Below are 14,179 nucleotides of genomic sequence, written 5' to 3'. Positions count from 1 at the left end.
CTGTACTGGTGGACTGGCCAGCTGTCTCCCTCCTCCCTCAGTCGTCTGAGCACCGCTTCACCATGAGATCAGTCTTACAGAATGCCGCCCTGTCAGGTCCCTATTAGTAAACGTCATGATTTGCCAGTGGTCCTACAGTAGGGCCCAGATTCTCAGCGTGGCATTTTAGACCCTTCATACTCTGGTTCCCCACCCCCACCCACCCGGCCTAATTTCCCTGTGTTCCCTGACAAGGAAATCTGTTCTGTCCTTCTGGCACCTGCATTTCCTCACAACAGGGCACTCTTTTGCCTTTCTTCAAGTCTGTTTTTGCCCAGACAGACTGTTCTCTCATCGAGAATATGTTTTTCTCCTCTTTCCCCTGACTGACTAAACTCTTTCGTGCCTTCAAGGCCCAGCCCAAACCCTGCTTCTTCTGTAAGTCCTCCGCAAGACTGCAGCCTCATCAGTCTTGCCTGCACTTCGTGTTCAAACCATTCATTTGATTCCTTAAACAGTAAATTGCCTTGCATTGTTGTTGGTGTGTATGCATGTGTCTGTCTCTGTGTCTTCAGAAAGCTTTTTTCCTGGGGATTTTTCCAGCTTCAGGGCAGAAGCTTAAAGGACCTGGAAATAAACAAGTGTTCTATAGATCATGTAAAAGTAGAGATGTGTTTATTATTTTGTAATTTCTTTTAGAATGGAAACCAGTTAATATCTCCAACAAAGGAATAATAAGTCAGTTCTTAAATTTTTTTCTCTTTTTTTAAATATGAAATTTATTGTCAGATTTGTTTCTATACAATACCCAGGCTCATCCCAACAGGTGCCCTCCTCGATGCCCATCACCCACCCTCCCCTCCCTCCCACCCCCCCATCAACCCTCAGTTTGTTCTCAGTTTTTAAGAGTCTCTTATGGTTTGGCTCTCTCCCTCTCTAACTATTTTTTTTTCCTTCCCCTCCCCCATGGTCTTCTGTTAAGTTTCTCAGGATCCACATAAGAGTGAAAACATATGGTATCTGTCTTTCTCTGTATGACTTATTTCACTTAGCATAACACTCTCCAGTTCCATCCACGTTGCTACAAAAGGCCATATTTCATTCTTTCTCATTGCCACGTAGTATTCCATTGTGTATATATCAGGGAAATACAAATCAAAACCACACTGAGATACCACCTCATGCCAGTCAGAGTGGCTAAAATGAACAAATCAGGAGACTATAGATGCTGGAGAGGATGTGGAGAAACGGGAACCCTCTTGCACTGTTGGTGGGAATGCAAACTCCACTCTGGAAAACAGTGTGGAGGTTCCTCAAAAAATTAAAAATAGATTTACCCTGTGACCCAGCAATAGCACTGCTGGGAATTTACCCAAGGGATACAGGAGTGCTGATGCATAGGGGCACTTGTACCCCAATGTCTATAGTCAGTTCTTAAAGTTTGAGTTTTGAAGGGCACCTGACTGGCTCATTCAGTGGAACATGAGATTCTTGATCTCAGGGTTGTGAGTTCTAGCCCCACGTAAGGAGTAGAGATTACTAAAAGAAGAAGAAGAAAAGGAGGAGGAGGAAGAGGAGGAAGAAGAAAAGAAAGTGAAAAAAAACCCACTGAGTTTTGATTATAATTATCAAGGATAATCATTTGTTTAGCAAGATATCATGAACTAAGGAAGGCAGAAGCAAGACTCCATAACTTCCTAGGTACCAGAATATGAAGGTGGTAACTTTCATATTGAGAGTTTGCTTGAGTCCCGGTTGCACAAGTCACAGAAGGTGAACTTCAGGTATCTTTGTTACAGTTGAGAAATTTTGTTACTTTCTTGTGGATGTTACAAATGTTCGGGAAGTTATAGCTTTTATTTCTGAGAGGGGAGGAAAAGAGCTAATTATACTGTCTGACTTTTATGAGAAATAAAAATGAAAATAACATTTGGTAACAGGAATTATACTTCCTAGCTAATATAATAAGTATTAGAATATTATTAAGTAAATTCACATATGTTTGCCTTAGGGTATATGTTGGAACCAGACCCTGACAAAAGGCCAGATATTTACCAGGTGTCCTACTTCTCATTCAAACTACTCAAGAAAGAATGCCCAATTCCTAATGTACAGGTATGTGAAAGATGCTTTTTAGGGGAAGTAAACATTATCAAATTGTTGTTTAAAATTCCTGAGGTGTTAACCAGCTGCTTAACAATTATAGATGTCCTTTGTTTTATCTGATAGGAGGTGTTCAAGCAAAGCTAAGTATGAAGCAATTACTATAAAGAGAACCCAATTTTCCCATAGAATTTAACTATGGCAATTTAAACTAAGGCAATTACACCAAAAAAAAAAGAGAGAGAGAGAGAGAGAAAGCTCTCTCAGGACTGAGTTGAACACTTTGGGTGAAGATTGACCAACTTATTGTCTTGTCAACTTCCTCAGTTCACTAAGATCCAAGTGCCTACTGTATTTACCTAGCAGTGGTAAGGCAGGCTGGTTTCCTGAGGCAGGCCTCTGGACTTGCCCACATACCTACTGGAATGCAAGCCTCTTGTCCCTTGTCCCTTTTCTCCTTTATTGCAGCAGAACTTTCTTGATTCTGCTTCTGCTGTCTGCCATCTATAACACACTCCTTTTCCACCACCCTCCCCACACACATCAGGCCATAGGAATGTTTTCTACACTTTAGTAATCCTAAGCTCTACACTCTGCAGCTTTCAGAGTATAGTGCTTGCAAACACCCTTTTTATGGTCTTAGCATATTTTTCATGTCATATTGTGATCCAGCTCCCTTGAACATTTTACTAATGGCTGCCGTAATAAATAAGTTCTAATCTGAAATTATCTTCTCAATTTTCCCAATAATGTACTTTTGATGTCACTGTGGGGGCTTGAGGGTGCTGATAAAGAACACTCCTCTTTCACTCCCACATTTGGAATCAGATGTGGAAATCATTCAGACGGAACTCAGAATATTGGCTTTATTACTAATAAGATTGAGTCAGAGAACGTAGCTTGACCAGTCAGGCTCCCTAACATTAGATCCACATGACTGAGCTGGGAGTGCCTGATTCTGGAGAGAAGGCTCTACCCTAAAGGAGGGAGCGCACAGGTGAGCCAGGCAAGCTCACTTTTTTCTCCCGGTCCTATCAGTCAAATAAGTTATGCTCCTCTCTTGGGAGAGGAATGTTTGGAGAGTGGAAGAGAAGCAAGGAGAGATATTCTAGCAGAAATTCTCCCCACCTGGAAACATGAAGGAAATGGGCGGTCCCTCCTAAAAGCCTAAATATGTACTATTGCTAGTATTCCATTTTTTGGGTTTCCAGATTAAAATGAGGAGTCCTGTACAGGAACCCAACATGGCCTTGTTTTTCTTTTGCTGTCCTCCTTCCCCATTCATAAAGTTAAATAACCTGAAACATAATTGAAAGCATTCAGATTGGTAACCAGTTTTTAAAAAGCTGCGTGAGACACCTGGGTGGCTCAGTTGGTTAAGTGTCCGACTTCAGCTCAGGTCATGAACTTGCGGTTCATGAGTTCAAGCCCCACATCAGGCTCTGTGCTCACAGCTCAGAGCCTAGAGCCTGCTTCAGATTCTGTCTCCCTCTCTCTCTGCCCCTCCCCCGCTCACACTGTCTCTTACTCAAATAAATAAACATTAAAAAAAAAAAAAGAAAAAGCTTCACAAGTCTCAGGCCATTTGGTTCTCAGCAGTGCTAAGCAATTGTCATGTGGTCAGGGACAATAGGACTCCCTTGAGAGCCGGTATTAGGTGGCTGGCGCAGAATCCAGCTGGGAGGAGTTCTCCTGGCCTTGTGGGTTGAGGGGTGCCTCACGCACCGTGAGAGGCACTGGCTCAGCAACCAGATGGGTCGTAGCCGTGGTTTTCTCCCAGCTTTCAAGCAGAAGACGGAGTGAACCCCGGCTGGGTGCACTGATGGTTAGCGCTGACTTCTCTAAGGTCTAGCTGATAGCTTAAATGCTAACACAGGTTACAGACATCTCTTCCCCATTCCTTTCGTAACATCACCTCTAAGCTGTGCACAAGGAAGCAAAGGGTCCAGAAGGTTGGGAGGAGGCAGGGGTGGAGTGTGCTGCACACAGGCTGCTCTGTACTCCTCTCCGACATGCTGCCTCCCTGAGTGGGGCTGAGTCTGGTGCGATCTACCTTTGGTTGACTTCCCTTCCCTCTAATAGACATCAGGGTCTGGAAGCCCCTCTGGAACACCCAGACATGTATTTCCATCGGCCCAGTCATACTGGTTATTCTTTTATAAAAAAATCTGCAATGTCCTTTTCTGGTTTCCTTTCAATTTTCTAGAACTCTCCCATTCCTGCAAAGCTTCCTGAACCAGTGAAAGCCAGTGAGGCAGCTGCAAAAAAGACCCAGCCAAAGGCCAGGTAAGAAGTGCCTGCCTGAGCATGCACATGTCCTGCACCCGCTGCCACAGTGGCAAGGGAAGGTGCCTTGTGACTGTTACAGTGCCGCGGCCCGAGGCCACACAGAGCAGGAGAGCAAGTTCTGTCTCTTCTAGGCAGAAACTGTTCTGTGGGAGTGCAGGGAGGAACATAGTGAAACACAGTGATATACATTTGAAAGAGAATCAAGAACTCCGCAGCTGTTTCTTTTGCTTGGGAAGAGGCACAGGGGCATTCAGAGACGAGGCAACAGCAGACTTTAAATACTGCTAGTACCAGAGGGTCCTAGACGTGTGTCCTGACCCTCGTGTAGCCTGGTTCACCACCCTAGTCCTTCACCTCCCCTTCTTTCTTACTTCCTGTGGCCCTGGCCATATCAGGACAGTGCAGGTCAAGGCACTGACTCCGTGAACAACAGCAGGAGAGCTTGTGGAGCTTAGTTAATCACATACCATGGGGTGTGGGGTCTTTGAAGAAACAAAGGCCAAGAGAGGATTGAAGAAGCTAGGATTTTATTTGGCTGTGAGAGAAATTAGGGAGGGAGCCACAGAAGGCTGGGAGAATCATCAGAAGGCAATGGAAGTCTAGACCAGAGAGAGGAAGGAAGATTGGGTGGAGGTGACCTAGAAACTGCCACACAATTTAAAGAAGTTTCACCAAAGGTGTCCGGGAATCCTCAAGCCAAGGTCAGCTACCAGAGGAGTCCTGGTGTTCCAGAAACAGGCCAACTTTAATATCCCTGTGACTGGGGTGCGAAGGCTGACAGCAGCCTGTGGGAAGCATGGCCTCAGAGCGAACATGGCAGTGGATTTCAGGAGCACAGCAGCTGGGGCACATGGTCTTTGCACCCCTTACATGTTGAAGGTCTGCAGGGCATATCCTCATGGCTGCCATGCTTCCAAATGGCAAATGCTGAGGGTAGTCGAGGAGACGTTTTATGCCTTTTTTTTCCTACCGTGTTCCTATGCCAAGGAAACGTTACCAGCAAACTATCAACAGGGTACCTTACATGGGAATATGTGAATTTTCATAGAAGAGTAAAATAATTTCTACATTTTAAAACATTCTTAAATATTTATAGAATAAATATAAATGCTGATGTGGCTCTAAAATACTTCTTTTTAACAAACTTAGCAAACTATATCCATGTTGTTATTTTGTAGTCTTTCTTACCTAACTCTGCCATGCTCACCTCTGGAAATTTCTTTGGGGGCTGATTTGATTAGCTGAGCATTTGGGTTTATGGGCATATTTCACCAGGCCCAAATATGGTGGGTACTGAGGCTAAGCAAGGATCCATTCCCGCAAAGCCCACACATTTATAACAGTGACAGTAACCTACCATTTGAGTGGTGCTCTGAGTGTAAAATGGAGAAAATAATACCTGCCTCATATGGCAGATGTGAACAGCAAATGCATCAGTCCCGTGAAACTGTTCTATAAACTGTAGAGTGCCCAAGCTGCTGGTTTGTATGGATTCATTAATGCTGCGAGAATACACAGACCTTACAGCCAAGAGATTTGGGTTATCTATAATTTACAATGATTTCATTTGTGTTCTCATATTTACTCCCCAGTCCCGAGAGGTGAGTTTTTCTTTCTAACTCTAGTTTTGAAGTAACCACTCTTCACTGAGGCATCATGTGTACCAGACCATACCAAGTTCTTTATATAAATAAGATGACTTTATTTTCCTTGAAATGAATCTATGAGTTATTGTTGTTGTTCTCATTTTACAGATGAGGAAACAGACTCCGAATTTTAAGTTGCCCAAGGCAGTTAATCAATGTGGTTAGTAAGAAACCCAGAACTTGAGCATCCATACTCTGCTCTGTACGTTAAGTGATTTGTTCACAAGCACATAGATAGGACAACGTAGAGCCAGAGCTCCTGGCCTCAGGGTCTGTATTTTTTCACAGCACATTGAAGTCATATAGACTAACATTTTGAGTACTCTACAGTTCGTAAGAACAGGTTTACAGTCATTGATGCATTTGATGTTCACATCTGCCTCATGATGTATTATTTTCTCATTTTTACACATAAGGGACCCAAGGCAAGAAGAAGTAAAATGACATACCTATTATTACACAGTTAACGGGGAGCTAAACTCAAATATAGTTTTGTTTGACTCCAAATCCCTTGATCTCTAGGATGTTACCCTTAAGACAAATCCATCCAGTGTGGAGGTTCTTAGTATTTGGTCTCTATAGAAGTCTCTTTGACTCTCTCACCCTTAGCTGTATTTTTCTTACACCTTTTTCCTCTTCTCCAAATCTGTCCCGTTTTCCCTCCTGCCCTTCCCCAGGTTATAGCCCCCCTAAATAAAATAGCTTTTATATTATCAGTTTTCTACCCCGCACAAGAACATCCTTCTAGCAGGATTTCAGAGGAAAAGCCTCAGGGTCCACCATGGAGATATGTCATAGGGAAGGACATGGGGCCGGCTGCTTTGCTTCCTGCTTTGCATTTCATGGAGGCTGTGCCACACATATTTTGGAAATACTCATGAAGCTTTTTTGGCCTTAACTTTAGTTATACTCTAAAGTGCTTTTTCAAAAGACAACTACTGTGATGTACCTGGGTGGCTTAGTTGATTGAACGTCTGAGTCTTGATTTTGGCTCAGGTCATGATCCCAGGGTTGTGGGATCAAGCTCTGCATTGGGATGCTGAGCATGGAACCTGCTTAAGATTCTCTCTCTCTCTCTCTCTCTCTCTCTCTCTCTCTCTTCCCCTCTCCCCTGCTCATGCTCTCTCTCTAAAATATTCTTGGAGGGGCACCTGGGTGGCTCAGTCAGTTAAGCACCCGACTTCAGCTCAGGTGATGATCTCACGGTTCGTGGGTTTGAGCCCCATGTCAGGCTCTGTGCTGACAGCTCAGAGCCTAGAGCCTGCTTCAGATTCTGTGTCTCCCTCTCTCTCTGCCCCTCCCCTGCTCACTCTGTGTCTCTCTCTCTCTCTCTCTAAAATAAATAAACTTTTAAAAAAAATTTAAAAATAAAATAAAAATGTTTTTAATTTAAAATATGTTAAAAAAAAAAAAAAACGTCAACTACTCTGATCTGAGTTAGGTAGTAGCCAGCTGCCTGGACTGCTCTAAATGAATGGAAGTTACCATCTGAACTTTAGCACCATCATAAGGAGCAAGTAGACCATACAGCAGTCCTCCCTGTATTACTTTGGATTAGATTTGGCTGTGAGTTAAAGAGAGTCCAAAATGATAGTGGGTCTTATAAGATAGATATTTATCTTTTCTTTCAAGTAAGCAAAGTCTGGAGGTAAGTAGTTCATGCCATCTCTATGATTGTGGCTGTGACCTCACAGACCAAGATGGTAGCATCCCTGCTCCAAGCAACAGGATGAAGGAATAGCCAAAGAAGAAGAGAGACAAATGGCATACACTACTTATTTCTTAAGGTTTCTAGAAATTATCATATAACAATCTGGTTTCCCATGTAGGGCCAAAACTTAGATGCATTGGCCACACCTGATTATAAGAGAGGCTAGGCAATGTGGTTTTTACTCTGTGGCCCGGTGCCCAGCTAAAAAAAATTTTAATTGAAATATATTTGACGTATAACATTGTATAAATTTAATGTGTACAAGAGCTAAGCATTTTATTACCCTGGAAAGAAGAACATGTGTATTGGAGGAAATAGATATGTGTCATATTCCCCAAATCCTTTATCTTAAACTATTTACTTATTCCTTTTAGTTGCCTTATTGGATTCACTCATTTGCATGCTTTTTATTGTAGAGAGACTATTTTGACATGGTATTAGAAGGGTCCCAAGGTCAGATTAGCTAGAGAAACATTGTATTCTGTATAGTGCTGTCTTCGAAGTTCTGCATACACATTCACAGGTGAAAAGTTCTTCTGGAAAGAAGTCTGCTTGGTATATTTTGAACAGTGTGTTAAAACTTATTTCCCACCAAACCTTTCTTCATAACATCTTGTAGCACATAATACCCGGTGGAGCACCCTTTGGCAGATGTCGATTAAGCAGATCTGGAAGATTTGGATAGGTGTGGATGGGAAAGCCAATCAATCTATCAAGTACTCTGTCTACCCCTCCCCACCTTCCCACACTTTAACATGAATCTGTTTTCTCCCCTTTCCTTTCCTAGACTGACAGATCCCATTCCCACAACAGAGACTTCAATTGCACCACGTCAGAGGCCTAAGGCTGGGCAGACTCAGCCAAACCCAGGAATCCTTCCCATCCAGCCAGCTTTGACACCTCGAAAGAGGGCCACAGTTCAGCCCCTGCCCCAGGTTGCAGGTCAGTAACTAGGTTGGTTTGAAATTTGGTATACCTCTTTGTTATCCTGGACATTACACAAGTCTTGGGAAGCCTACTTTTGCTTCAGGAATGGAATTCAGAGGCACAAAAGAAATAATGGTTTGCCTTCAGGAACAAGAGGTGAACTCCCATTGAAATTATATGGCAAGTGGTTGTCCAAAGGAGAATCCTCTCACTGAATTTTGTGGGGGACCTTCATGACCACTGAAGCCTGATAACTCATTTTTTCTGGTCTTGGTCCTCATTTTGTGGCTTGGTCCATTCATCACATGCCTTCCTTTTTATTTCCTATATTTCTCTTTGCTTTTAAAGAAACAAGACCCTCCTCTTTTTGACAGAGGAATTGTTTCTTTAATGTTCTGTCTCTTAAAGTATCTGTTACCACTCTGTTTTGATATTCTGGTTCTAATAAGATAACTTAGTTTAGAGGATCTAAATTATCAAGTAACTGAACTTAGTCGTTACTTCCCCTATTAGGAAGCTGTTTTTGATGAATTTGGTAGTTATCTGCTTATAGCCAGGCATCTAGACTGGGGTTGCATAACTTACATGTAAAACATCAAAGAATGCTTTTGTCCTAAAGAATGCCAGTAAGTGCAAAGATCATGTTTGTGTGCAGGGGCATCTTACTGAACCTTGTTTTGAAAAATACGAAGCACATAGTTTAGCGAGAAGAAGTGCGAAGACAGGAGCACGTGGATCTTGGGGCTGTTGGTCCACTTATCACCCCCCTCTTTATTGCTTTGCCAAGAGAGAAAGCAAGCCGTTTTTGTCTGGAAGAATTTTAGGCCTTTATATGGAGTTTATTCTCATTACAGGATCCAGCAATCAGCCTGGCCTTTTAGCCAGTGTTCCCCAACCCAAAACCCAGCCCCAACCCAGCCAGCCTCTACCGCAGTCTCAGCCCAAGCAGCCACAGGCTCCACCCACCCCACAGCAGACGCCTCCCACTCCAGCCCAGGCTCTGCCCACTCCAGCCCAGGCCACCCCCCAGCACCAGCAGCAACTCTTCCTCAAGCAGCAACAGCAGCCACAGCCACAGCAGCAGCAGCCACCGCCATCTTCCCAGCAGCCTGCAGGCACGTTTTACCAGCAGCAGCAGCAGCAGCAGCAGCAGGCTCAGCAGGCTCAACAGGTAAGCTGTTCACAGTCTTCTTTTGCTTGGCATATCTGAGACAGTGCTGCGAAAAGGCGCAGTAGGTACAGGCATCTTCCTTGAGAAGCCCTGGGAAGGCAGAGAGCCACTAGACGTGACATCATTGCTTCTCCCAGAGGTAAATACTAGAAAACACTGAGTAGTGGAGCCGTCACTGGGACACTCACACCCCTTTCTCTTCACCTGGATGGAGGAACCTCAGCAAGGGAGATATTTCTTGAGAGAGAGAGAGAGAGAGAGAGAGAGAGAGAGAGAGAGTGCACAAGCAAAAGAGCATGAGCAGGAAGGGGCAGAGAGAGAGGGAGACAGAGGATCCAAAGCAGGCTCTGCACTGTCAACACAGAGCCTGATGTGGGGCTCGAACTCACAAACCTCGAGACCATGACCTGAGCCGAAGTCTGACACTTAACTGGCTGAGCCACCCAGGTGCCCCTCAAGGGAAATATTTTTTTAAGGACTCTTCTCTCTTCTTTTTCGAATACAACTGCATCGTTACCATACTAAAATAATTTCTTCTTATTATAAAATATCTAGTAACATTTAACTCTTCCTGATGTCTCATGATTTAAGTTGGCTTGTTAGACTCAGGATCCAAACAAGGTCCACCACATGTTATATTTAGTTGTGATATATCTTTTTTCTATCATTATCTTTTCATATATCTTTTCTACATTTTTTTTACTATGAACATATTCATTTTATAATAATTGACGTATCTTTTAAGTCTCCTTTTATTCACATATGCCATCTCCCTCCCTCTTTTTTTCCCCCCTCTGCCATTCAGTTTTTTGAAGAAACTGGGTCATTTGTCCTGTAGTATTTTCCATCTCTGGATTTGGCTGATGCATCTGTGTGGTCACTTAATATGTTCCTCCATCCTCTGTGTAAACTGGTAATTTTTTGAGGCTTGCTCCATATTTTGATTCAGTTGACTCATTCTTTGTTCTTCTGGTTGTATCACATCAGGAGGCGTATAAAGTCTGGTTGTCTTCTCTTTTATTAATATTAAGATCAGTCAGGGAGTTTGGTGTCTGTCTGATCCATTCATTTAATGCCCCTGATCAGTTTAGCAGCCACTGCTGATCATTTCCTAAGTCCATTAACTCCTTAGGGACGGCAACATGGTGGTATGCTAACCTTCCCCCTCTTCCCTGAGGGGCTGGAATTTTTCTGTGAAGAATTTTTCTCAACTACTTGATGACCCTGAAGTACTGTTTATACAGAAAAGGTAGAAAAAATGCTTGATTCTTTTCCCCCGTGTTTACCAGTTTTCAGAATGGGTTTGTTCCTAGTGTCATCTGATGGTGAACAAAGAGGTTTCTGTTCTGTTTTAGCATCGTCATGAACTTAGGGATTTTAACATATTTGATACATTTCCATGCATTGCCATTTTAAACATTTTATTTTGATGCTTGAATTGCCCCAGCTTTGGCCAGTGGAAGTCTTTTCAGATTGACTCTTGGGTCCTTTGGTGGTGACCCAGCCGTCTTTAATGGTTTCCTTGCTATTTAGTGTAACAAGCCCTTCCAGGGTCACTCTGCCCTTGACCTCGACCTGGATTTCTCTGAAGGAGCTCCATTTCCTTTTAATGGAAATCGTATTTAGAGACCACAGTCTTGTTACTAAAGATATTCATTTGCTAATAGGTTGGTTATTGTTTTTAAGCCTTTTCAGTGGATACTTGGGAAATGTATTTTGTTCGTTTTGTTCTGTTAATAGAATATACACCATGAATCCATGGTATTAAGATTTCTTTGCCTTTTTCATTCTTAGAATGTTTAGCTCATTATTTTCTGCAGAGTTTGGCTATAAATTCGATACACAGGTTTATTTGTTTCATTTTGCTTTTGATTTATAGTTATTGCTGAATTTTGGTTTAATTTTGTTTCATTAAAATATAAAACAGTAACAGAATTTCAAAGTTAAATCTACAGAATTCTGTCCACTCCATCCCGTAAAAGAGAGAGAGAGAGCCCTCATTCCTGTTTACAACTTAAGAATATTCCCTTTTAAAGACACATAGCATGGTTTATTCAACCAGTCCCCTGTTGATAAACATTTGGTTGTTTCCAGCATTTTGCAGTTATAAACAGGCAGCTATTTATTGACATCAGCTTCTTTGCTAACCCTTTACCTTTGCCCCAGGAGGCAAACAGTGTCCTCTCAGTTAACTCTACAACTAAGTAACAGTGTTTGGGAAGTTCAAAGACAAGATCTTGACTTTTGTTAACCAGTAGGACCTTGTTTGACCTCTGTGCGTGTATGCTTACTCTGTGTGTGTGTGTGTGTGTGTGTGTGTGTGTGTGTGTGTGTGTAGCACACAGTGCTTAGCAGTGCAGAGTAGAGGGATGGATAAGAAGTATCTGTATCCTGGGGCGCCTGGGTGGCGCAGTCGGTTAAGCGTCCGACTTCAGCCAGGTCACGATCTCGCGGTCCGTGAGTTCGAGCCCCGCGTCGGGCTCTGGGCTGACGGCTCAGAGCCTGGAGCCTGTTTCCCATTCTGTGTCTCCCTCTCTCTCTGCCCCTCCCCCGTTCATGCTCTGTCTCTCTCTGTCCCAAAAATAAATAAACGTTGAAAAAAAAAAAAATTAAGAAGTATCTGTATCCTGAGGCAGGGAGAATATAACTTGAAACAATTAGTTATCAGTGTGAGATCAAATATCCGTAAGTGCGGTAGAGTGTACTGAACATTTTGAATGTTTAAAGGTGGAAGAGTTAGTAAGATAGAGCCGTTGGGACATAATTTTCAGAAGGGCTTGGAAGGACTCTATTAGCTGGACTAGGATTTAGGTCATTCTTTTCAGTGTCATCACTGCTTCATCCTGTTCATGAAGCATTTTGATCGTGGCTGCTCCCAAATCCCTTTATAAGCGGGATTACCTCTGTGATTGGGAGATGATTTATTAGCTTCTGTTACACTCCAGCATGGGGAGTCACAAGCTGCCCAGTCAAATGCAAGCCCTCAGGCTCGCCGTAGAAACCCACCCGGAAGCCAGTGTGCAGTGCAGGAGGCAGCACCGTGCAGTGGATGCAGCCTGGCAGTGGAAGGTGCCGCCGGGTCCATTGTGGTGCCCCAAGGTTCCCCTCGTGAGTTGTCAGGCCAAGCTAAAAGACTTCTGCCCACCCTTGCCTTTGGCCTCGGACTGGGCTTAGTTGTGACTGAGACATTTGTGTCTTGTGGAACATTTTCAGAGACAGGCTTTCTTCACCTCCCGCTTTCTTGCCGCTCCCCCTGCTTAGTTTCAGGCAGTACACCCAGCAGCCCAGCAACCAGCAATTGCCCAGTTCCCTGTGGTGTCCCAAGGAGGCTCTCAACAGCAGCTGATACAGAACTTCTACCAGCAACAACAGCAGCAGCAGCAGCAGCAGCAGCAGCAGCAGCTGGCCACGACCCTGCATCAGCAGCAGCTGCTGACTCAGCAGGCCGCCTTGCAGCAGAAGAGTGCTGTGGCAGCAGCACAGCAGCCCCAGACACAGCCGGCCGCAGCCCCACAGCCACCACCGGCCCAGGAGCCAGCGGTAAGAGCCAGCCAGGGCTCAGAGCAGAAGAGCACACAGTGAGGGCGGGCGAGAAGGTGGAAACCCGGCGGGGGGCTGGGGCAGGGCCCCTGTTTAGGCTGGGCCTCTTCCCCATTCTTATAGTTCAAATATTTGATTTTTTTTTCTTGATATTTTCCCAGGTCATGATGAAGTATTCTGTAGAAGATAGAGGTTCTAAAAAAGATGATCCTAGGCCACTGATGAAGTGAACATTTTTATTTGTAATTCTAAAATTAGACTGGCAGAAAGAGTTGCATGTTGTCTCTATCAGTGCCACTGATGAGCAGTCAAGGACCTGGGTAGGATTAGAGCTAACCCCTTTCCCTTCGAGGGCCAGTTTGGCCATCGTGACCTTTTCAATCTCTGGAGGTTGGTGTGGGCTCCCAGCTTTACCCTGAGTCCTGAGGGTGCTTTATTTAGTCTTTGTCTTGGATGACATTACCAGCCACCTCATTGAAGTCTACTGTGCAGCCGCCTTCGGGGGCCTCCTTGCTGGGACTGTTGACCGCGGCCTAACCCTCTGGGTCTCTAGGCATCTGAGTACTGTTTGAGCTGCCTTGTCATGCTAGAAACTGGGCATGTCCACTTCTAGAGACTGCCTGACTACAGCATCAGAACCCCTGCCTCCTCTCCTGATTGATCTGTACAGCTTCGGCATTCTCAGGCACATGGTGTTTGGCCTCTACTAAGTGCTCTTAATTCTGTACCCACATATTTCTGAGTAACAGTGAAGAAAATATCATGGTGATAGAAAAAAGGCACTTTATGTATCCAGCCAATAGAGTATCACGG

General features: G+C 44.0%; 1 protein-coding gene across 11 annotated transcripts in view; it reads left to right on the top strand.

Moving 5' to 3' along the window:
* Positions 1-14,179, top strand: part of AAK1 (AP2 associated kinase 1) — a 173,353-nt gene that overhangs the window by 116,188 nt on the left and 42,986 nt on the right. For all 11 annotated transcript variants that reach the window (XM_030310755.1, XM_032592657.1, XM_032592658.1 and 8 more), the window contains exons 9-13: positions 1,991-2,094; positions 4,289-4,368; positions 8,516-8,670; positions 9,510-9,826; positions 13,088-13,366. In XM_030310755.1, the coding sequence (XP_030166615.1) occupies positions 1,991-2,094; positions 4,289-4,368; positions 8,516-8,670; positions 9,510-9,826; positions 13,088-13,366 (935 nt within the window). The remainder of the gene's footprint in view (positions 1-1,990; positions 2,095-4,288; positions 4,369-8,515; positions 8,671-9,509; positions 9,827-13,087; positions 13,367-14,179) is intronic.

This window comes from Lynx canadensis, chromosome A3 (assembly GCF_007474595.2).
Source record: "Lynx canadensis isolate LIC74 chromosome A3, mLynCan4.pri.v2, whole genome shotgun sequence".
In the NCBI taxonomy this organism is placed as follows: Eukaryota; Metazoa; Chordata; class Mammalia; order Carnivora; family Felidae; genus Lynx; species Lynx canadensis.
Note: the sequence above shows the minus strand (reverse complement) of the source record. Positions and strands in the feature narration are given on the sequence as shown.